At 50.8% G+C, this 24,251-nt stretch overlaps 1 protein-coding gene across 8 annotated transcripts in view; it reads left to right on the top strand.

Annotated features, from left to right (window-relative positions):
• The window catches only part of PRDM15 (PR/SET domain 15), an 80,139-nt gene that overhangs the window by 5,403 nt on the left and 50,485 nt on the right, over window positions 1-24,251 (top strand). For all 8 annotated transcript variants that reach the window (XM_016938572.3, XM_016938571.3, XM_016938568.4 and 5 more), the window contains exons 2-5: window positions 13,924-13,969; window positions 14,611-14,704; window positions 16,719-16,872; window positions 18,990-19,242. In XM_016938572.3, the coding sequence (XP_016794061.1) occupies window positions 13,933-13,969; window positions 14,611-14,704; window positions 16,719-16,872; window positions 18,990-19,242 (538 nt within the window). In that variant the 5' untranslated portion in view covers window positions 13,924-13,932. The remainder of the gene's footprint in view (window positions 1-13,923; window positions 13,970-14,610; window positions 14,705-16,718; window positions 16,873-18,989; window positions 19,243-24,251) is intronic.

Genomic DNA, 24,251 nt, shown 5'->3' with positions numbered 1-24,251 from the left:
TTTTTAAATTAAGCAAACACAGGACAGCCAGTTAGAGCAGCCGTCAGTGTGGTAGAGTCTACACTACCTCAGTTTGCTTTTTTTTTTTTTTTCCGAGACAGAGTCTTGCTTCGTCACCTAGGCTGGAGGGCAGTGGTGCGATCTCCATCTCGTCTCACTGCAACCTCGGCTCACTGCAACCTTTACCTCCTGGGTTCAAGCAATCTTCCCACCACAGCCTCCCGAGTAGCTACGACTGCAGGCATGTGCCACCATGCCTGGCTAATTTTTGTGTTTTCCGTAGAGATGGGGTTTCTCCGTGTTACTCAAGGTGGTCTCAAAATTCCTGGGCTTCAGCAATCCTCCCACCTTGGCCCCCCGAAGTGCTGGGATGACAGGTATAAGCCACCGCGCCCAGCAGTTTCCATTTTTAAGATGGTAGAGGGCACACCTTTCTCTCCCTCTTAAAGAACCAGATGTGAAAATGAGAAATATAGATGTCATCTTTGATGAAACTAAGAGGTTCAGAAAGTGAGAACGCAGAAGAAATCATAAACAGTACAAGAAAACAGTAGGGCTGAAGGGCATGGTTGAAGGCCCAGTCAGTGCACAGCATCAAAGCAGGTCACAGAATTTCAGGTCACGGGAGCTGTAACAAAAATTCCGAAAGATTCTGGAGGTAGAGAGCTGCACAGAGGAGATTTGCTGGCAGGAAAGATACCAGATGCATCAGTCACGACGCTGGAAGCTGACGGACCATGGAGTCCTTCCTTGGACATTGGGCGTTCGGAGTGAAAGTGACCAGTGGCCGTGTACTCAGGCAGCCTAACTGAGGTGTGAGGGTAGAATAAGGACATTCACAGACATGACAAATCCCCCCACAAGATATACCCCCATGCGCCCTCCTACGGAAACTGCAGGAAAATGTGCTTTCCAGATCTGGGGAGTAGACCAAGGAAAGGGGAGCAATGAGGCTCAGGAAACAGCTTCACATGCAGGAGAAGGAACCAGGCGCCCCCAGGGTGATGTGGAAGGGGAGGCCCAGGATGCAGCTGGTGTCAGACCTTGAGGGCATGGGACAAGGAGGGGAGGTGCTAGGAAACACAGTGGAACCCCTGGTCCATCTTGTTGGTCTGACCCGGTGAAAAACTGTAAGGAGACGCAATCGCAGGGTGCGGGAAGTTATAGCCATGGGTGTCTTTCCCTCCTACCACCACCAGCAACAGAACCCGTGCACGTGCAGCACACAAAACCTGCACACAGGCAGCAAAAACAAGCCACATGCACGTGAAGCCACCTAGCACAGTTCTATAAACTGGCTATAAACCCCTTTCTCTCTCATCTTATTTCTCACTAAATACAGTGCTTTCTTCCAGCCGAATCCAGTGGTTCCATGTGCCCAGGAGTGTGCATTTTGTGCTCTCTTTGGCCCTCACCGTCCCCCGACCTCCTGCACCACCGCCTCTGCCCCGCACAATGGTAGCAAACAAAATGTGTGCTCAGCATGTTGAATGTTTCCGACACAAAGAGATGATACATGTTTGAGATGATGGATACGCTTATTCCCCTGATCTGATTACTATCCATTAGAAGCATCAGTTTGTACCCCATAAATAGGTACAATTGATTATGTGTCAAAAGTATAAAAAATAAGGCCTAAGCAAATATAACAAATCAATTAAAGTTATTGATAATGAAGTTGTTTAAGTTCATTATTTCTTTTGAAGAAAAAAAATGTATTAATAATGAACTTGTTAGGGCAGCCAATATTTTCAGAGTCATAATATATACATCGATTTAACTATAATCATACTGGGAAATGAGGGGAGGGGAAGAGAATGTAAGAAAGCTAGCCCTTCATCTGCCATAAGAAGTAAAAATGCAAGATCCAAGTTTGAGAAATGAGGGATCTCAGAGAAGCATGTTATTTTGAGGTGTAGAATCAGATACAGCAGAAAGAGGCTTGAATGGCCGCCCTGGGGAATGGGATAGCAAATGGGGAAGGGGAAAGGGGCACTTTTTGTTTTTTAAAGCTGTTTATATAGATACCATTTGGATGAAACCAAGAGGTTCAGAAAGTGACAAAAGAGAAGAAATCATAAAAGAAATACTCTTAAGAAAACCTTGTGCTATTTCTAGCTATATAATAGCTATTTGCTTTATTTTAGAGAAGACAAAAAGAAAGACTTGGAAATAAAAGGGCCCGATGTTCCATTGTATCCTGGGGCCTTCCTTGCAGATGGGCGGGGCTGGGCCAAGGAGGGTTCTGGTCATGTCACGTAGGTGTGCGCAGGTGGAGGCCAGCATGCTGCAGGAGAGACTGTACTCGGCAGGGCCGGTCAGAGCACCCCTGTGTCTGCACGTCGTGAGCCTGGGTGCTGGAGAGGTGATGAAACGCAGCAGGTCTGGAGGAGCAGCAACCATCCAGGAAGGAGGCTGCTGATTGGCTGTCAGTGGTAACAACAGAGGACCACTGTTAGTTTCTGTCATGTTTCAAGACACGTGGAGAGGGACAGTGGGCTTCCCATGTCTACTTTCGTGACCCACTGTTGGCCTACAGGTCCCAGATTGGGAACCAGAGGGTCAGTGAGCAGCTCTTGGAAACATCTCTAGGGAATGAGGTGTCCGACACTGAGCCACTGAGCCCTGCGAGTGCAGGCCTGCGACGCAATCCTGCCCTACCTCCTGGTGGGCTCACTCCAGTAGGGGAGGAAGGATATGGGCCCAGACAGGGACAGCCTGTGGCTTTAACAATGGCAGCTGCTGCTCAAGAGGGACAGTGACAGAGAGGGTGACCCCAGGCAGAGGCAGAGGTGGTGGTGCAGGAGGTTGGGGGGTGGGGGTGGGGGGAATGGAGGGCCAAAGAGAGTCCCCCAAACACTCCTGGGGCATGCAGAACCCCTGGACAAGGCTGGAAGAAAGCATTGTATTTAATGGGAAATAAGATGAGAAAGAAAGGGAGTTACTGCCGGCCTGTAGAACGCATGCCTTTTAACTGCTGGGCAGCAGGCAGTGAGGAGTGGTTGCTGTATTGTGCCATTTCATCACAGCCTTGGAAGCTGGGTAAAAAACCTCTGTCTACCCATCTGTATCTGTTTTATCTACATGTCTGTATCTGTGTTTTATCTGTATGTCTGTATCTGTGTTTTAACACTACTTTATGAGACAGTAACAATGAACTGAAATTTGGAAGTTGTGCCAACTGAAAGGGACTTGGTGAGTACCAGGCCACCCCTCTTATTGTAAGGGAAGGAAACTGAGGTCCTTGGAGGGGCCATAACTCACCTGAGGTCTCTCTCATCTGGTAAACAGCAGAGGCAGACTCACACCCTGGGCCTGGTGTCTAGTCCTCTATCTTGTAGCAAAGCCAGGCCCTGCCCCTTTGCTGACCCCGGGAGTCTGCAGTGTGGACCATCCTTCTTTAGCACGTTCATCAGTGTGTGCAAAAGGTGCTCTTTGCCCAAATAAATTCGGGCACCTGCTGGACAGAACACATCTCAGCAGAGATTTTTGTTGAAGGACTTTTCGGGGCCTCTGCCGTGCCAGTGTGTGTCGTGACTCCAGAGTGGGAATCTGCAGGGTGTCACAATCTGACTGAGTCAGAGTCCGTCTCCACCCACCCGCTAGCCCCCTGAAGCCCACCCACAGCATTTTTCAGGACGGTTCTGCGGCGCATATTTTTGAAAACACGTTTGCTTTTTCCGTTAGTGGGTTTTCCCTGAGTGCTTTTAATATTGTCACGAGGCCATGTGCCCAGCGGGAAAGATGCTCCTCCTGCTTCAACAAAAACTCCCTGAGCCTCCAGACCAGGGCTGGTCCAAATTAAGAAGCTGAAAGGGTAAAATCCACACTGGATTGCTAAGGCTTAGTATGAAAAAATTCCTTAATACTTTTTTTATATTGTATTTTTTCTGTGTTTATATTAATAGATGTTGACATAATATTTTGGGTGTACTGGATTAATAAAATGTTACTAAAATTACATATGTGAATCTGAGCAAGAATTTTTATGGCTTAAACCAAGATTGTTCTCAAGTTTTTATGGAAAGGCAAAGTAACTAGAATAGAATGGCTGGAACAACGTTGCAAAAGAAGAATAAAGTGGGAGGAACCATTCTGCCCAGCTTTGAGACTCGATTAAAGCTGCAGTCATCAAGACTGCATTGACTGGGCTCCGCCGAGCGTGGTGCTGCTGGAGAGATCAGTGGACTAGAAGGGAGACCCAGGCATGGATGCACGTAAGTGTGGGCATCCGGCTTTGACAGAGGCGCAGAAGCCAGTCAGCAGTGCCGAGGCCATGGGGCGTTGTAGACAAAAAGGTGGACCTCAGCCTCAGCCTCTCAGCTTATACAAAAATTAATTCAGATTGGATAACAGATTTAAATGTAAGATGTATACTTATAAGACTTTTCTAGCTGGGCCTGGTGGCTCACGCCTGTAATCCCAGCACTTGGGAGGCCGAGGTGGATAAATGGCTTGAGCCTAGGAGTTCAAGACCAGCTTTGGCAACATGGAGAAACCCCGTCTCTACTAAAAATGCAAAATTAGCCAGGTGTGGTGGTGCATGCCTGTAATCCCAGCTACTCCAGAGGCTGAGGCAGGAGAATCACTTGAACCTGGGAGGCGGAGGTTGTGGTGAGCCGAGATCGCACCATTGGACCCTGGCCTGGGCAACAACAGTGAAACTCCACCACGTCTCAAAAAAAAAAAATAGCCGGTGATGTGTGCCTGTAGTCTAACAACTCAGAAGGCTGAGGCAGGAAGATCGCTTGAGCCCTGGAGGTGGAGGTTGCAGTGAGCCGAGATCGTGCCACTGCACTCTAGCCTGGGCGACAGAGTGAGACTCCCTCTTAAAGCCTTTTCTGAGAAACGTAGGAGAAAGTCTTTGGAACCTTGGGCTTGGTGAAGAGAGGTCTTAGATGTGGTAATCACAAGCATAGTCTGTGAAAGGGAAGGTCCATCCATTTGACTTCAACAACATTAAAAACCATTGCTCTGCAGAAGACCCTTAAACTGGGAGTGGGAGGAATGGAAAGACAAGCCCCAGACAGGGAGAAAATACTTGCAAACTACACGCGACAAAGCATCTATATATACAGATGAGGAACTCTCAAGCACAACCGTAAAATAACCCTGTCAGTCCAACTAGAAAATGGGCAAGAGGGCCGGGCGCAGTGGCTCATGCCTGGAATCCCAGCACTTTGGGAGGCCGAGGCGGGTGGATCACGAGGTGAGGAGTTCAAGACCAGCCTGGCCAACATGGTGAAACCCCATCTCTACTAAAAATACAAAAATTAGCCGGGCATGGTGGTGGGCACCTGTACTCCCAGTTACTTGGAGGCTGAGGCAGGAGAATTGCTTGAACCTGGGAGGTGGAAGTTGCAATGAGCTGAGATCATGCCACTGTACTCCAGCCTGGGTGACAGGGAGACTCCATCTCAAAAAAAAAAAAAAAAAAAAAAAGAAAAAGAAAAAGGAAAATGGGCAAAAGATGCAAAGAGACCTTTTACTGAAGAGGATTTATTAATATTAATACATGTGGCCTACAAGCACGTGAAAAGATGTTCAGCGTCTTTAGCCACTAGGGAAATGCAAATTAAAACCACAAGGAGACACCACTTCACATCTGCCAGAATGACTAAAATAAAAAATAGTGACCCACCAGATGCTGGTGAGGCCACCGAGAAACTGGATCTCTCCTGTGTCGCTGGTGGGAGGTGCAAAGTGCTGCAGCCTCTCTGGAAAACAGCCTGTCAGTTTACTCAAAAACGAAACATCCTCCTAACAGATGACCCAGTCATTGCACTCCTGGGCATTTACCTCAGAGAAATGAAAACGTATGTACAAAAAAACCTGTACACGATTGCTCCTAACAGCTTTATTTGTAACAGCCCCGTGTGGGAAAAATTGCAAGTGTCCTTCCGTGAGTGAGTGAATTGCTAAACAAACGGTAATGCACTCGAATCATGGAATATTATTCAGCAATATAAAGGAATGAGCTTTTGATAGAGGCAACATCCTGGAGGGATCTCAAGGGCATTATTTCAGTTAGAAAAAGCCAATCTCAAAGGTCACAGGCTGTCTGATTTCATTTATATGACATTCTTTTTTTTTTTTTTGAGACAGTGTTGCCCAGGCTGCAGTGGATCTCGTCTCACTGCAGCATCCACCTCCCAGGTTCAAGTGATTCTCCTGCCTCAGCCTCCCAAGTAGCTGGCATTACAGGCGCCCACCACCACACCTGGCTAATTTTTGTATTTTTAATGGAGATGGGGTTTTGCCATGTTGGCCAGGCTGGTCTTGAACTCCTGACCTCAGGTGATTCACCTGCCTTGGCCTCCCAAACTGCTGGGATTACGAGCATGAGCCACTGTGCCAGCCTATGTGACATTCTTGAAATGACAAAATTGTGCAGATGGACAACATTTTCTCCAGACGTGTCTTTTAAAATCACGAAGCTTTCATTTCCTAATATTTCAAAACCAGTAGCTTTTTCTAAACCTCCTCAGCCTTTGCAGATCATATTAATAAATAATCCTCAAAACGGTTTTTCAAGCTGGGCACAACGGCTGTACTCCCAGCTATGCGGAGGCTGCGGCAGGAGGGTCGCTTGTGCCCAGGAGTTTGAGGCTGTAGTGCGCTATGTTCACGCCTGTGAAAAACCACTGCGCTCCAGCCTGGGCAACATAGTGAGACTCTGTCTCTTCAACATGTATGTTTCACCTGTTCTGCTGAAGTGTGTAGAGCCTCAGCTTGCTTTCCTTTCACTGCTTTCAGGACCCTTTGCACAAAACTTTTCCTGGGGGAAGCAGGAAAATCTGCCCTCAGCCCTGGGGAAGATTGTGAACAGAGGAGGTCAGGGCTAGAGTAGAAAGGAGTTGCGTCTTAACTCCTTTCAGTGTTAGGAAGTTTGACTACCAGCGCAGCAGAGGCACCTGAGTGGCTGCCTTCTGCAGAGTCACTGTGTGAATAGAAAATCTGTGCAAAACTCAGATAGTCAGGGAGGTTTCTGGGCTTTCTGAGCTGAGGGTGTCAGGCATCTCCCCACATCTCAGAGCTCAGCACAGAAAGGAGTCCCTGCTCCCTTAGCCCTGCCTGGGGAGGTCACCCTGCTAGGCGAGCAGGTTGTGGTTGAACCCATCCACCCATCTGGTAACAACAGAAAGTTCGGATTCCTTGTTCTAGACCTTTCCCCGTTTGTACTGAGAAGGGAGTGAGTAGGGTCTCCCCAGGGAGTGGAGGTGTTTTGGCTTCTCCCCAAGAATCAAGATGCGGGTCAGGTGGTCCAGCCGGATCTGGGCTCTACCAGCCCTCTCTGGCTTCCCCTGTGCAGGCCCCGGTCGCACCCTCTGTTGTGTAGTGTGTGTGGAAGGGGGGAAGCGTTGTGCTCGTTCTGCTGCCCCAAATGAACAGCCCCTTCAACACCAGCTGGCCATGTTAGGTGTCCCACGAATATCTGGACAAGAAATGGACTTCGTTTTGTTTGAGCTGATAAGATGGTCTTGTGGATGCCAGGCTGCAGATTCCAAGAACAGCATTGTTGGCTTGCAAGATTTCTTCAGTAGCACAGGCTTTGTTTGAACTTTCTTTCAAGTACGTGAACCAGGAACCCCATAGACAGGCTTAGTGTCAAGTGGAGGGAAGGCAGCGGCCTGGCCAAAGCCAGACCAGGGTGGTCCCTGGAGGCCACTAAGGAGAAAGACCCCAGGCCGGGGCCACCTCCTGTCATGGGCCAGGGATGGCAGAGGCCAAGCGCAGGTCATTGTGGTAGCATTGGAACCTTGCTAGGTGCTTTGTAAATATCGAAAACAATAATATAAAAGTTTAAAATCCCTTTTTATATGGAACATGTAAAATTTCTCCTCCAGATCTTAGTGCTAATCTGACTAAACTTCTGAACTTTCTTGGCGTAACTTGTGCAAATGAAACATTTGGAACTTTCCAACCACTCTTAATTATCTGGAGGTGAAGAAGGTGTCAGGTCAAAAGATTTATCAGGGCTCTCTTATACATAGGGTGCTACATACAAAATACATAAGAATTGAACAAAGGGAGTGAGTGGAAAAGTCACTTTTAAGCTTCTGTCTTTCATGGTTAAAGATCTAGTAGAGGCTGGGCGTGGGGTCTCATACCTGTAATCCAAAATGGGAGGCTGAAGCAGGAGGATTGCTTGAGGCCAGGAGTTTGAGACCAGTCTGGCCAACATAGTGAGACCAAATCTCTACAAAAAATTAAAAAATTTGCTGGGCATGGTGGTGCGTGCCTGTAGTCCCAGCTACTTGAGAGGCTGAAGCTGGAGGATCGCAGGAGGTCACGAGTTTGAGGCTATAGTGAGCTGTGATGGGACCATTATACTCCAGCTTGGGTGACAGAGCAAGACTGTCTCAAAATAAAATGAAAGAAAATAAATCTAGTAGAAAAAACAGACCATGTGCATGACATTATGTGAAACTGAGATAGTGGTTTAGGAAGAGTCAACTTTTTGGGGGGATCACAGAGGATGTGAGAGTAATTGAAGGGAGAAACGTGTCAGGGAGGGTGAGGTTAGGGATCTGTCTTGAAAGATGGTGGAACCCCCATGGTGGACTGAGGGGAAGTGGCTGTGCCTGGGGTGGACCTCGCGTCCACAGCCTGGGGTGTGTTAGGGGGTGTACCAGGAAGTGGCTGATTCTCTTATCAGACGTTGGCCTGTCCCGTGTGCTGGTGCCGAGGAGGGTCCAAGTATATTCCACTGTGCAAGGCTGCCACAAGCCTTGCCCTCTTGGCCGTTGAAGTGTGGTGGGAGAGACATGAGATCAGTCACACACAGGCATGGCTACACGGGTGACGGTGCTGTGAAGGAAATCGCAGAGCGCTTTTAGAAAGCATGCCACGCTTTGGACAGGTGGATCAGGGAGACCCTCCCTGAAGAAGTGACATTAAGCTAAGACTAAGGAGTGAGCAGGCATGGCAGAGAGGGCTGGGGAGTGAGGAGTGAGCAGGGGAGTGAGGAGTGAGCCGGGGAGTGGGGAGTGGGGACTGAGGAGTGAGCAGGCATGGCAGAGAGGGCTGGGGAGTGAGGAGTGAGCAGGGGAGTGGGAACTTGCAGAGAGGGCTGGGGAGCGAGGACTGAGCAGGGGAGTGGGGAGTGGGGACTGAGGAGTGAGCAGGCATGGCAGAGAGGGCTGGGGAGTGAGGAGTGAGCAGAGGAGTGGGGACTTGCAGAGAGGGCTGGGGAGCAAGGACTGAGCAGGGGAGTGGGGAGTGGGTACTGAGGAGTGAGCGGGCATTGCAGAGAGGGCTGGGGAGAGGGCCAGCCTTGGGGGGCGAGCATGTGCAAAGGCCCAGAGGCAGGACCCAGCTTGGTGTTCCGGGAAGCGTGGCTGGAGAGGGTGGGGGTGGGGAGGTGAGGTGAGAAGGCTGCTGAGAAAGGCAGTGCCTGGTCATGTGCAGGAGTTTGGGTTTTGTTCCTGGGACAGTGGGAAGCCAGTGAAGCTTCAGGCTGGCAAGCGATGTGATTGGATTTATGTTCTAGAAGAACTGCTCTGCAGTGTGGAAAATGGGTTGGCGGCCCAGGCAGAGGAGGAAGAGTTATCTGGAGACCCTTTGCAGCCTTACAGGTGGGAGAAAGTGGGATGTGGCCAAGGGAGGTAGTAAGGGGGGCTGCAGGTAGTGGGTGATGGGCAGGTGTCAGAGGGAGGCGAGAGAGGTCACAGCGGTTCCAGGTCTCTCTGACAACTGCGTCCTAAGATGTAGGAGGTGGGGGCAGAGAGACTTTGTCAGGAGCGTCCAGATGTTTTTACTTTTGACATGTTGGTTTTTGGGTTGCCTGTTGCCTTCTGAATGAAGATGCAAATGATTTTCCTTTTATAGATTGTGTTTTTGGTGACAAGCCTAAAAACTGTGGCTTGCCCTAGAGCCCAAAGATTTTCTCTGTTTTTCTAAGTTCTATTATTATTTAATATTTTATGTTTTAAGACTGTGATCCATTTTGAGTTAATTTTCTAATAAGATATGAAGTTATAGTTCATTTTTTTGAATGAACTGTGGATGCCCAGTTGTTCCTGCACCAACTGCTGAAATGGTTGCCCTTCCTCGCTTGGATTTTAAAATCCAATCCGCTTTTGTCTTTGTAAAAAAATGCAGGCCAGGCGCGGTGGCTGACACCTGTAATCCCAGCACTTTGGGAGGCCGAGGTGGGCAGATCACGAGGTCAAGAGATCGAGGCCCTCCTGGCCAACATGGTGAAACCCCGTCTCTGCTAAAAATACAAAAATTAGCTGGGTGTGGTGGCACGTGCCTGTAATCCCAGCTACTCGGGAGGCTGAGGCAGGAGAATCGCTTGAACTTGGGAGGCGGAGGTTGCCATGAGCTGAGATCGCGCCACTGCACTCCAGCCTGGGCGACAGAGCAAGACTCCATCTCAAAAAAAAAAAAATGCTTTGGGCATGTTTGTTTAGGTCTATTTCTGGGTTTTCTGTTTTGTTCCATTGATTTCTGTCCACCTTCTCACCGGTATCAAAGTTTTTATGATGGTAGCTTGATAATTAAGTTTGAAGTCAGGTAGACTGAGTCTGTCACTTCAGCCTTCTTTTTCAAAGTTGTTTTTAACAGTTGTCTTCACGGAGCGTTCCGTGTAAGGAACCTGAAGTCACCCCCCGTTTGCCTGAAGTCACCCCCCATTTCCCGTTTACCACCAGGTTAGATGCAGATGGTCCTACTCTGAGCTTAATTGACATTTCTGATAAGTTTGGTTTCCTGATATTATTACTGTGGTCTTATTGTGATGGCAGTTGCGTTTAGTTAGTTTTTGTAGTAGTCGTCATATAAATTTTAAAGAGATTTTCAGGCAAAGCAGTGGTTCTCAGACTTGAGCTGCATCCGAACCACGTGGAGGGCTTTGCAAGCAGAGTGCAGGGCCCTCTGCCAAGCCTGATTCATCAGGTCTGGGGGTGGGAGGCAAGGATGTGCATTTCTGAAATGTTCCCAAGCAGTGCTGGCACTGCTGGTTCCTGGTCCAGGGACCACATTTTGAAATCACTAATGTAAGGTAAGTCTTCCCAGGATTGGTGGTTGAGATAGGGGGACCTCGCACTTTTTTTTTTTTTCTTTTTGAGGTGGAGTCTCACTCGGTCGCCCAGGCTGGAGTGCAGGGGCGCGATCTCAGCTCACTGCAACCTCCACCTCCCGGGTTCAAGCGATTCTCCTACCTCAGCCTCTCGAGTAGCTGGGATTACAGGCACGTGCCACCGCGCCTGGCTAGTTTTTGTATTTTTAGTAGAGATGGGGTTTCACCATGTCGGCCAGGCTGGTCTCAAACTCCTGACCTGAAGTGATCTGCCCGTCCTCATCTCTGAAAGTGCTGGGATTACAGACGTGAGCCACGCGCCTGCCCAGCATCTCGAACTTCTAGTTCTTTTTTCTTCTGAAACAGTACTTTTCCCTGAAACAGTACTTCCTGTGTGCCTTGTTCTGGGATGTCTTGTGTGCCTTAGAGGTCTGGAGACCACACTTCCCCTTCTATAAAGGCACTTTCTGAGTGTTAAAGGGAGTTTTGCCAAGACAGCAAAGACTTTGAAGATGCTCCATTTATCAGGCCTGATCTGCAGCCCAGGGTGGCTGTGGTCTCTGATCTTGGGCCCAGAGGAGCCGTTTTAGAGAGGCCTCATTTTGGGGACCAGATGCTGCTAATCAGGACCCTTATTGCCAGGACTCGGACATTTACATAGAATCAGAGTGCAGCACAGGGGGCTAAAACCCTGCTCTCCAGCTTCCCTCGCCCCTCTCTTCTGGGTTTCCTCTCCCAGCAGCTCCGCTCAGAGGGGACCTTTTTGGGGGGCACCTAGAAGGGGTGGGCAGTCTGTGAGAGGTGTAGGCCAGAGGCAAGGTCTGCCCTGGGGAGAGGCGGCCACACGAGGCCTCGGGGGATTCGTGCAGACTCCCAAGTAAGCAAGGCCCGGACGACTTCCTTCCATCCTCCCACTCCGATTCCAATACCTTTGTTGCGACTCTGTGTTCTGCGGTGATCTGACCGCAGTGTGGGGCGCCTCTTAAGGCCTATCGTTCCCATTGCCCAAGCGCCTGACCGTGAGTCACGTGGGTTCCTGCAGGGGGCACGCAGGTCCTACACCTCCAGTAGCACAGCAGCAACTCATGAAAACTCCCCACCCCACTCTGGGTTTCTTCTGCCCTTTGTCCTATTCATCTCCTGCTCACTGCCCAGCTGAGCCCCCATCCCAGACTGGTCCCTATTTGCGCCGAGGTGCCCATCCACAGGAACTGGGGCAGGCGAGGCCGAATGCGGCTATGAAACTGAGTCACACTTGCTAGAGCCGCACGAGATACCTTTGAACGTGAATGTGTGTTCCCAGGAAAAGAAGATACAGTGCTGTTTTGGGAGAAAATTTCACCCCCCCCCTTGTTATTTCTGGCATTTTAAGGGCAAATTGGAACTCTCTCTCCTCTGCCTCACTTCCTTGTAGCTAACTCACTCACCTAACTTGAAGTTTTCAACCCTGCACTGCTCTCAGACACACATGTTCAGTGACTGTGAGTTTCCATATGAGTTTTGCACGGTCTGCTTTTCACCCTTCAAGCTGCTGGGGATGAGCGGGGTGGAGGGCGTGTGGAATCAGCATTCAAGAAGTGCCAGCATGCACACTTTCCTAAACCACTTAGCAACGGGCATCAGAGAAGCAGGTTGCAGGGAGGACATGCCGGTGGGCACAGTTGGGGATGGGGGTGGGCAGAGGAGGAATAATCATTTGGTGGCACATACTGTGTGTATTTCACTTTATGCTCCTCCCAAACTGCATGAGGTGGGTGTTTTTATTTCCATTTTACAGCCCAGGAATGTGAGGCCCCAGAATGAACAATGTCTAGATCCACCCTGTGAATATATGTGTGTGGGGGTGTCAGTTTATGCTCATCTACCCACTATGCAAGTGTTTCTGGAGGTGAACCTCAAGGATGGATAGAGAATAGAATTATTGGATCTGATAACAGCTTATGTGGGAGCACGAGAGTCCTCCACAACGTCACGCATTGATTTAGTCCCCAGAGAAACAAGTGTTCATGGGGCACCAGGCATAGGTTAGGAGCTGAAGAAGAAATGTTGCATTAGACATACCTGCCATTGAGGAATTCACGACGCAGTGAGTGAGGGGAAAAAAGTGACAACCGGCTTTTTAAAAATGGTGATATAGGTGGGCACGATGGCTTGTGCCATAATCCCAGCACTTTGGGAGGCTGAGGTAGGAGGATTGCTTGAGCCCAGCAGGTAGAGGCTGCAGTGAGCCTTGATCACACCACTGCACTCCAGCCTGGGCGACAGAGCAAGACCCTGTCACCAAAAAAAGGTGATATATTTGTTTTAAAAATGGAAATTGATGGCTAATATGAAAAGATGAAAGTCTGAGTTCATGAGGCCATTCAAATCCATTGCTTTTATCAAAAATAACATTATTTGAGGTGAGAAGATGTTTCAGGGACCCCAGCCCCATCCCACAATAAGAGGAGACCCCACTGTGTGCTCTCTTTAGAACACCACGTAATGTCCCTATACTGGCTGGAGGAGGCCTTTAGTAGGAATTGTCTTTAAACATTATTTTGGTAAGAGGCCAGGCACTGTGGCTCACACCTGTAATACCAGCACTTTCGGAGGCCGAGGCAGGTGGATCACAAGGTCAAGAGATTGAGACCAGCCTGGCCAACATGGTGAAACCCCGTCTCTGCTAAAAATACAAAAATTAGCTGGGTGTGGTGGCTCACACCTGTAGTTCCAGCTACTCAGGAGGCTGAGGCAGGAGAATCACTTGAACCTGGGAGGCAGAGGTTGCATTGAGCCAAGATCCTGCCACTGTACTCTATCTATCCTGGGCAACAGAGGGAGCTCAATTTCAAAAACAAAACAAAAGTATTTTGGTAAGAGCTTGTCATTAATGAGGCTCTCTTGTGTCCTGACAGGTGTCAGAGATGGCTGAAGATGGGAGCGAAGAGATCATGTTTATCTGTAAGTGACTCAGGGACCTGTCCGAGGTCCGAGACCAGCCCTATGTCATAGAACACAGATGGGCATGGCGCTTGCTGTCTGGGCAAAGCCACGTCTACATTTGGTTTTTATAATATGGAAAAGCTATATATTTAAAATTTCCCTATGAAACATTTATTTCATAAGCAGTACACTACAGGGGTATGGTTTTAATAGGATCACCTTTCTCAGAACTTCTGGCCGAGGGCACTTTGCAGGGGGTAGCACTTGATTCAGAAAAGTAATCCAGGGCTAGGCAGGAGGGATGAACCCGCTAACATTGGCCATTTTCATTTATGCTCATTCTTTGGGGAGGGTCTCGGTCTTCGTCACCATGGAGGTGACCGTGCTTGATTTGAGGTGTGCGGCGGAGCTAGAGCTTTCCCTGGGGGCGTGTCCTGCCTTTGCACTCCTCATGTGTGCACGAGAGCTGACAGAGGCCTTCGGGACACAGGCCTTGTGCCATCCAGTGCACCCTCCCTTGCTTGTCTTTGCAGTGTCGGCATGCATGTGTCTCATGACTCTGGGTCACCCTCATGGGGCCAGGGTCCCCATTTCCCAGGTTTGTGTTCTTTAGGTGTCTCCCTCCCCGGGTGCTCTAATGCCCGGATGTCTGCTTGCAGGGTGTGAAGACTGCAGCCAGTACCACGACTCCGAATGTCCCGAGCTGGGCCCAGTGGTCATGGTCAAAGACTCCTTTGTGTTAAGCAGGGCAAGGTGAGTGACCGCCGTGAGCTCCCGGGCCTTCCATATGCCAGCTGCGGCAGGAGCCTAGCGGCCTTTGGGTCTGCAGACGGGGAGGAAGGAGCCTGAGGGAGAACAGAGGCACTCTGAGTGAGAGCCAGCGATTCCGCTCCCACTGTGAACTGAGCAGCGTTGCTGCCGGGACACACCAAAACACGTGCTTCAAAGCTCCAGAGTGAGTTTCTTTGATCCACTCCAGGGTTCCTAGCTGGAGCCCAGCTGTTCCCGACACAGTGTGTGGAGGCTGCAGAAGAGTGGACTCGCCAAGGTGGTTGACGTGCTGAGCACCAGCAGCCAAGCTGGAGGTCTGCTCGTTGGCTTCTCTCTGCATTCCAGGTCTTGCCCTGCCAGCGGACACGTGCACACCCAGGCGGGGCAGGGGATGCGGGGTTATGAGGACAGGGACAGGGCTGACCCACAGCAGCTTCCAGAAGCAGTCCCTGCAGGCCTGGTGAGGCGGCTCAGTGGGCAGCAGCTGCCCTGCCGTTCCACCCTCACCTGGGGGAGGCTGTGCCACCTGGTGGCCCAGGGCAGGTGAGCTTGGACAAGGCACTCCTCTCCGGACCTCGGTGGCCTCTGTAGAGGATGGCAGTTCCCGTGGGGTGGCTGTGGTGTTGTGGGTGATGGTACCTGGCATGTGCTGCTGCTGCACAGGTGGTCGCCGTCTGTCCAGAACTGTTTCCAGGAGCCTCCTCACTGCCCCACAACACCGTTCATTTATTTTTTTTTTCTTAGTGTGACTCAAAGAGATTAATGTTTTGGCCTAAAGTAGACAGCGGATCAACCCCCCTCTTCCCATCAACCCCCCTCTTCCCCAGAACCCTTACGGACTGCCTGTTGCCCATGAAAATTCAGCTGAAACTCTTGGTCCTGCAGTCAGACCCTCTGTGCTAGCTCCTTGTCTCAGCGGCCTCCTGCCCGCCCTGAGGGGCCTGTGCTCTGGGCACCCCATGTCCGCCTCTGTCCGAGGGGCCTGTGCTCTGGGGACTCCATATCTGCCTCTGTCTGAGGGGCCTGTGCACTGGACACCCCGTGTCCACCTCTGTCCTGGACGTGTCCTGGGCTCGTCCCGGCTTCTATGCCTTCCTCCCCAGACCCCCGTCCTTGACATTCTTCTACTTCAGTTAAAGAGGTCACATCCTCAGTGAAACTGGCCCGCTCCACTTGGCTGGAAACCCTTTCTGTTTGGGACTTCCATGGCCCTTGCGTCTTTCTCGGGGCGCTCTTCATATGGCTCCTCAGCAGCAAGTTCCCTGTGGTCCCCCCTCCATCGCTGGACCCCATACCAGTCTGACCCTGTTCTGTCCCATAGCAGCCCTGCCAGGGATGCACCTGTTGGCACTGTCTTTCCCACGGGGAATTAAACCCATCCTTCAGTGCACAGCCCCGCCATGGTGTGCTCTGGGTGAATCTCACCAGGGCCCTGTGGTCGGCCTCGTGTAGCTAAGGCCACAAGATTATGGGTAGTTTGCCACAGCCCGAGGGCATCATCACAACCTCAGTCTCAGTTATCATTCAGCACGTATTAGGAAGGCTTCTGTTGTTTTTTTTCTTTTCTTTGAGACAGGGTCCTGTGCTGTCATCCAGGCTACAGTGCAGTGGCACAATCCTGGCTCACTGCAGCCTCAGACTCCTGGGTTCAGCCATCCTACTGCTTTAGCCTCCCGAGTAGCTGGGACTACAGGCACATGCCACCATGCCCAGCTAATATTTTGTATTTTTTGTAGAGACAGGGTTTCACCATATTGCCCAGGCTGGTCTCAAACTCCTGGGCTTATACAGTCTTCCCACCTTGGCCTTCCAAAGTGCATGCTGGGATTCCAGGCGTGAGCCACCAAGCCTGGCCTGGAAGGCTTCTATTTTATCACCTGGAGAATTTTATTTCCGAAGACCCCTGGCGGTCAGTGAGGGCGAGCTTTTAGGTTATCTTAACGAGTCGGTCCCTGGGTGTGAGTGCTCTCTTTTGAGTCTTGTTTTCCATTTCCAGGTCATCCCTTCCTCCCAACTTGGAGATCAGACGACTGGAAGACGGAGCCGAGGGGGTGTTCGCCATCACTCAGCTCGTCAAGCGGACACAGTTCGGTCCCTTTGAGTCCAGGAGGGTCGCCAAATGGGAAAAGGAGTCTGCATTTCCCCTGAAGGTAAAGGCTGTTGCCAAACAGGAGCTCAGGAACTGGGTGTTTTTCTGGCGTTCCCATGTGGGAATGGGGAGCAGGGACCACTGAGTTTCCATGATTTATAAATGCCTCGAAAACAGCTCTAAATATTGTAGGTCTGCTTAATTTCCAAGAAAATGTTTCTTTTTACATTGCAAGAGCATCGATATTAAGTTAGTATTTTGTAATTTTCAATTTTGCAGAACACTAAAGAGTGTGTTTAAGACATATGCAGGAGAAACCCAAATGCTGACTCCAGCTGTCTTACGACCTCCGTTGCTGTCGCAGGCTTTACGAGGCAGCGTCTTGCAGGGGCCATCGCTCTAGTTACTTCCACACCTGTGCAGAGCGTGTGGTCGTTTGCAAACCTCTTTCAAAGGGAAGGTGTTTGTTTAGGCAGTGATGAGACATTGGGCAATAGTATGAAGTTTGGCCGCTCTAAAAAGCACATCAGACTGAGAGAAGAGAGTGGTTCTCTACTTTGACGTGAACTCGAGAAAACTAAGATGTATGTAAATTGCAAGGCAGGCTTTAGAATAAGTAAAAAATGAGCCCTCTGGAAGGCTATGAGGCCAGGCGAGGCTGGTTTTTGACTGTTGCCATGCCTGCCCTCTGTATCGTACCCCAAGCCAGCCAGTCTTCAGAAATATCTGTGAAATAAACAAATGAGGAATGGGTTGTTAGTCAGCAAACTTTTCTTAGAGACCCTTGAAATGGATCTGCTTGTCTTAGGACAGGCAGATGAAGTCAACAAGCTTGGGTTTTTGGAAGTCCTTTGGAAAGCTGAGCTTGTAAGGCAGATTTCAGCAAAAAGGGGGGAAAAAGGAAAGGCACTTGATTTGTTTACAAAAGAAAGAAGGAAGGAAGGGAGGGAGGGGAAGGAGGGAAGGAAGGAAGGAAGGGAGGGGAGGGAGGGAAGGAAGGAAAGGAAGGGAGGGAGGGGAGGGAGGGAAGGAAGGGAGGGAGGGAAGGGAGGGAAGGAAGGAAGGGAGGGGAGGGAGGGAGGGAAGGAAAGGAAGGAAGGAAGGAAAGAAAAGGCTGTTTTAAGTTGAAGAAATATGTAACAATGCCTAAAACAGCCTCAGAAAGGCCGTTGGCTACCTGCCTGTCCTTTGCAGCACCCATCCGGTCGATGTACACAGTCGGTGTGGGTGCACGGTTGGGGGCGAGGCCCCTTTAAAGAAGTCTTTTGTGCCCATTTTGGTGGTCCTTCAGCTACGCGATTCTGAAGGTCATCGCCTGGTACTGGGTTGTTCTCAGTGCATGCACCAGCGTTCAGCTCCTCTGTGCCCACCAGAGAGAGGGTGCCGCCAGCTGGGAGCACGACTTCCTCAGCAGCTGGTGGTCATTAGGTGCCTGCTGGTCCCCCACCCCTGCCTCTCACTTCCAAGGGCTCCGTCTTTGGAGAGGCCTCTCTAGGAAAAGCTTAGGAGAGGGGAGAGCTCTCTTCCTGCAGGGAGGAAGAGACCATGACATCAGAAAATAAGGAACAAAACCCTCCTATAGTCATGTGGTTGATTTGAACTTCAAAATATGTAAGTTTTTCTCCCTGCTGCCTGCCTGCATTTAATCCATAAAGCAGTAGTGCTGTTTGATAGATGGGGAGGCAGCTCATAAAGCCTGAGGAGCCCAGCACCCTGTGGCGGAGCTGGGAGTAGAACTGTGTCCCAGTTCCCAGTGGGCCATCTGGAGAGCCTTAGGTGTCCCCGTGACACGTGGACTGGGAGTGAAGCTCAGGTAGCTCAAAGCCCACCTGGACCAGGACTAGAACTTTGGTGTCCCCATGCCCACTAGAACCTGATTAGAACTTGAGTTCCGCACCTGGGCCGTGAGTAACACTCAGGTATCCCAATGACACATAGACCGCTGGCTGTGTCTGCTGCTTCCTTTTGCCTGTGACTAACCTGACCCGTCCAAACCACGTGGTCTACCTGTGACCCTCCTCACCATTGTAAACACCTCAACATCCCGTACAGGAGCCCTTATGGCCTCTGACGTGGCACTGTCTAGATGGGTTCCTCAGCACCTGCCCCCCACACGCTGATACGCAGATGGGTAATCAGCCATTTCCCCGGCTTCTCCATGGGCCGACTCACCTTCAGGTGTTCCAGAAGGACGGGCACCCCGTGTGCTTTGACACCTCCAACGAGGATGACTGCAACTGGATGATGCTGGTGCGGCCAGCAGCGGAGGCCGAGCACCAGAACCTGACGGCCTACCAGCACGGCAGCGACGTGTACTTCACCACCTCCAGAGACATCCCCCCGGGTACCGAGCTGCGCGTGTGGTATGCGGCCTTCTATGCCAAGAAGATGGACAAGCCCATGCTGAAGCAGGCCGGCTCTGGCGTCCACGGTACGTGGCGGCCCCCGATCCGGAGCCCCCCTTCCCTTGTGCCTCGCCGAAGGGGTTATGGTCCCTTGGCTCTGTGCTGCCCCCACACTGATGAGATGGGTTGGGCTGGGCCAGCTGCTGGGATGCGGAGAGTGGAGGAGCGGAGAGTCGGGTCTGTCTTTCTGCTTGTTTTAAACATCCTTGGTCAGTTTGGGCACGTGGATGTAACACAAGTTAACACAGTGAGGCAGCGTTTAGCAACAGAGATACATTCTCAGAAATGTGTCCTGGGGCGATGGCAATGTCATTAGCGCATTGTAGAGCGCACACTGGCGCACCTTGATGGCCTGGCCTGCTACACACCCAGGCTGTATGGCGTAGCCTGTTCTAGCTACCAGCCTGTCCAGCATGTGACTGTACTGCATGCTGTGGGCAGCTGTAACACATGGTCAGTATTTGTCTATGTAAACATAGACAAGGTAATAGAGGAAAAATACTGTATTAGAATCTCATGGGACCACTGTCTTTGACTGAAACCTTGTCACATGGCGCATGACTGCTTAGCTCTGCCCTGGGGGCTACGTGCAGTGAGTGACCCATCCTCCTAATCCTATGAGGCTGGGGTACTAGCCCTGTCTTTGGACGGAGGAAACAGCACACAGAGGTTAAGGAACTGACCCCAGGTCACAGTGGAGTAGATGAAGAAATCAGGATTGGTCCATGGCACCCGGCTCCAGTGTTGCTGCTCGCCGTGCAATGGCCTCCTCCCAGATTTGGGGGCAGTGTGTGTGTGCGCGCGTGTGCGTACCTGTGTGTGTGCGCATGCATGTTCAAAGAAAGCCCTAGTGAAGGTTATGTGCGTGATCTGCCCAAATCTAGCATTCCTGCTGGAAAAGCGGGTCACAGTGCCTGTCCCGCTAAGCCGGGGTCGGGGCATCACTTTGCCCATCAGGCGGGGCTGCTGAACTTTAAATCCTTCTCATCCATGTTATGGGTCTCTTTGACATAGATCCTCCTCATAAAACCTGAAGAAACTCTATGAAATTCCTGGTATTTGATGTCTTTTGACCTGCAAAACAGCAATTTCATATTGCCGAAGCTGACACTACCCAGGGGAGCAAATGTTATTTAATGTTGCCTTGAAGATTCTTTGCTCAAGGGGGCAAAATAGATATTGACTCTCCTGACCCCCCTCCCAAATGACCTGATTCTCATACGAGCATTGTTTCCTTGTTTTATAAATGCAGTGTAATCCAAAATATTAGTAGCTCGGTAGCTTAAGATTCTTAACATATTGGAAGGTTCTGGTCTGTCCTGTTTGTCAGTATGATTGAGGCTTTGTAAAATGCCCCTGGTTGTCCCTAATCCCAGGTCTGCGACGGGCTGTGTGGGAGTGTCCCGGCGCTGCGCTGCCCCCATAAAACACCAGGAACCCAGTGGCTTCGCGTCAGAAATGTGCCTCCCGCAGTGCTGGAGGCCACACGCCCACGGTCAGGGTGTCAGCAGGGCTGGTCCCTTCTGGGCACCCTGAGGGAGAATCTGTCCCGGGACTCTCCCCAACCTCTGGTGGTGGCTGGCACAGTAGCCTTTTGCGTCCCTTGGCTTATGGCTGTGTTACTCCAGTCTCTGCCTGTCTTCTCTCCCATGTCTCTGTGTCATCTCTTCATGAGACCACCCGTCATTGGATTCAGGCCTCCCCAATCCAGCATGACCTCACCTTAACTTGATGACATCCGCACACATCCTCTCCCAAAGGTGGTAGGTGGATGTGAATTTTGGGGAGCCACTATTGAACCCACTATGGGCTATGTGAGGGCTGGGTGGAGAGGGGCCACTGGGGATGCTGCTGGGGAGGGTTGGTGAGGAGCCAGGCCGGGCGGCTCCCTCTAGGGCCTGCAGCGGTGGCGGCGTCCTCTTCGGCCAGGTTGGTAAAGTGAGCTGAGTGTACTGGGGGCTTCGCACCCTTCCCAGAGAAAGACTGTGGCTTTGTGGGGAGTTGTTTAAGAATGAAAAGGACAAAAAGAACTTGGAGAAACCCACTGCTCTTCACCCAGCTGCTCCTAGCCCCACCCTCGTGGCTTTGCCAAAACCAGGTGCCTGGCCTGGCCCAGCACGAGGGAGGCCCCCGTGGTGGTGCCTGCTGGGTCAGGGGCCATTTCCAAGTCCTGCGAGGCTGGGCTCTCTGAGCGGAGCCCAATTAACTGTGATCTTCGGGACCTGGGCTCCTTGTGTCTGGAATTCTTGAAGGCCTAGGCAGCTGGCAGCACGTGTGCCCACGGCCAGCCCAGACTGCAGCCACGCCGGGGTTTGGGTTCTGAGATGCTGGTCTTGGCCGTTTACCCCCTTGTCAGCTTGTATCCTGGGGGATGCCCTCACCACCCTCAAGGCTAAGGTCAAAGCAAAGGTTGCCACGCCTTATTGGAGCTACAGGTGTTTCGTATTCATTTTACCTGCTGGAGACCCTTCAATCTGGAGCTGAGTTTGAAACAATAGATTTAAATGAAGTCAGCCTGGGACTGTGGTGTTGAACAGAGTCGCCTCCTGATTTCGGAGATCCTAGGGTAATTCCCATTCCTCCCTAAAACCTCTCAGAATAAAAGGACACTTGTAATAATTCTACCAGGACAGTCTGTGTAAATGGGAACATATGGTCACCTGAGCATAGCTTAAACCTAAACAAGGTTTTTAATTGGGGAAATAAATAAACAACTTAGTTACTCTTAGATTTCAGAAATGCTTTTTAGGATGGTCACTTGTGTTTGGGGACAAATGGCAAGCAGTTATTTCTGGAGAGGTAGTGAACATCGCGATTCCACTCACTGGCTGGTTGGGTCCTTCCTTCCCTTTCCTTCCCGAGAGAGCCCCCTGTTGAGCTCTGGCTTGGCCCTTGAAGTGCTGCCGGCTGCCCTGGGGAACTTTCCCTGGGGTCCACCTGCTGATTGTTCAAACGGCAAGCCAGCAGCCGCGTCAACACCCGCTCCTCACACACAACGCTGCCTGTCACCCTCTGCAGCCGCGTCAGCGCCCCCGCCACACACACACTGCCTCTCACCCTCTGCCACCTATCTGGCTCCTTCCCCTGAGCCCCTCCTCCCTGACCCTGCCAGGGGTCCCTCTCTAGGCAGTGGCTCTTCTAGAGCCCTGCCCGCCCAATGCACCCAGGGCCCACCAGAGTCTGAGTGTGTGTCGAGCACCTCACCCAGCTGAAGCTATGCACTGGAGCCCAACGCTGCCTGCGTCTCAGAAATGAGTATCTCGATAGATAACAAGACCTTCGAAGAGAGGCTAGAAACATCAGAAAGCTGGCTGCTTGCCCAGTTCTCACTGTTCAGACTGTATACGTGAAGGCCTGGAGTTCTAGGGTAACTGCGTAATCCCACGCCTGCTCAGTGACGTGCCCTCTGGGGTGGACACTCCCAGAGAGAACGCTGCTGCATGGTGGGAGAAAAGGAGGCCTTTTGTGGCATTGTTGTACCTCTGGCCCAGTGGGAGTAGGCAGAGTGATGTGAGTGGCCTCCGGGGCCATTGGTGTGCTCCTAGAACCGTATTGGCGGCCGACGAACCCAGGAACCGTCTTCCTGTAAATTACTTATTGTGGTGGCTGAGTCTTTCCTGGTGGGCGTGAGAAATCCTAAGACTCATTGACTTAATTCTGTCTCTTTGATTTGCTCCAAACATGCATCTTTGTGTAGAAATCAGTCAGTTTTGCAGATCAGTGGCGCCGTCTTCTAAATACAGAGAAAACTTTGGTTTTGTACTGAAGGAGCAGTAACACATCCCTTTAAAAGTAACTTATTATTTTTTTCTGGTAGTGGATTTTACTTTTCTAGTTCCATCTTTTTCTTTTTTTGTAGTTTTTTGAGATAGGGTCTGGCACTGTTGCCCAGGCTGGAGTGCAGTGGCATGATCGTGGCTCACTGCAAATGCCCTCGTGGGCTCAAGTGATCCTCCCACCTCAGCCTCCCTAGTAGCTGGGACCACAGGGATGTGCCACCACACCCAGCTAATTTTTTTAATTTTTATTTTTAGTAGAGATGGGTCTCACTGTGTTGCCTAGGCTGGTCTTGAACTCATGGATTCAGGCAATCCTCCCACCTTCCAAAGTGCTGGGATTCCAGGCGTGAAGCACTGTGCCTGGCCTTAACTTGTTCTCGAGCTCACATTAAGATTGATTTTCTTTCTTTACAAGAACCTGAACCTGCTGACAGATGGAGGGGGGCAGCCGAAGAAACATCCTGGATCTTCATGGGAGAGAGCATGAGGCCCAGGAGGAGAGTGTGGTGGGGGCACCAGGAGGAGAGTGTGGTGGGGGCACCAGGAGGAGAGTGTGGGGGGGCACCAGGAGGAGAGTGTGGGGGGGCACCAGGAGGAGAGTGTGGGGGGGCACCATGCCAGCAGGGCGTTGTTATGGGACATCCCGTCCCCACCAGCTTCTGTTCCCTTTTACACTCGCTCTGAGAATCCGCTGCTTGAAGAATCCCACAAGATCGTGGACAAATGGAAATCAGAGCCAGAGTCCCATTTCTCACTCACCTTCTCAAACACACATGGGTTCCAAAGAGAGAAAATTTTCAAAATCACCTTTCTGGTGAAAAGAGTAAAATACAAACACATTTTATAACATTGGGGAAACTGTTCAGTCGCATATAGCATCACTGTTCTAACTCAACTGTTGTTGCCATTTGATTCGCATTTTCTAGTATTTTTTATTTTTATTTCATTTTATTTTTTTGAGACAGAGTCTTGCTGTGTCACCCAGGCTGGAATGTAGTGGCCCAATCTCAGCTCGCTGCAACCTCTACCTCCCGGTTCAAGCAATTCTCTTGCCTCAGCCTCCCCAGTAGCTGGGATTACAGGCATGTACCATCATGCCCAGCTAATTTTTTTATTTTTAGTAGAGATGGGGTTTTGCCATGTTGGCCAGGCTGGTGTTGAACTCCTGACTTGAAGTGATTCACCTGCCTCAGCCTCCCAAAGTGCTGGGATTACAGGCGTGAGCCACCTCACTGGCCCCTGTATTTTAAAAACCA

The sequence above is a fragment of the Pan troglodytes genome, chromosome 22 (assembly GCF_028858775.2).
Source record: "Pan troglodytes isolate AG18354 chromosome 22, NHGRI_mPanTro3-v2.0_pri, whole genome shotgun sequence".
Lineage (NCBI taxonomy): Eukaryota > Metazoa > Chordata > Mammalia > Primates > Hominidae > Pan > Pan troglodytes.
Note: the sequence above shows the minus strand (reverse complement) of the source record. Positions and strands in the feature narration are given on the sequence as shown.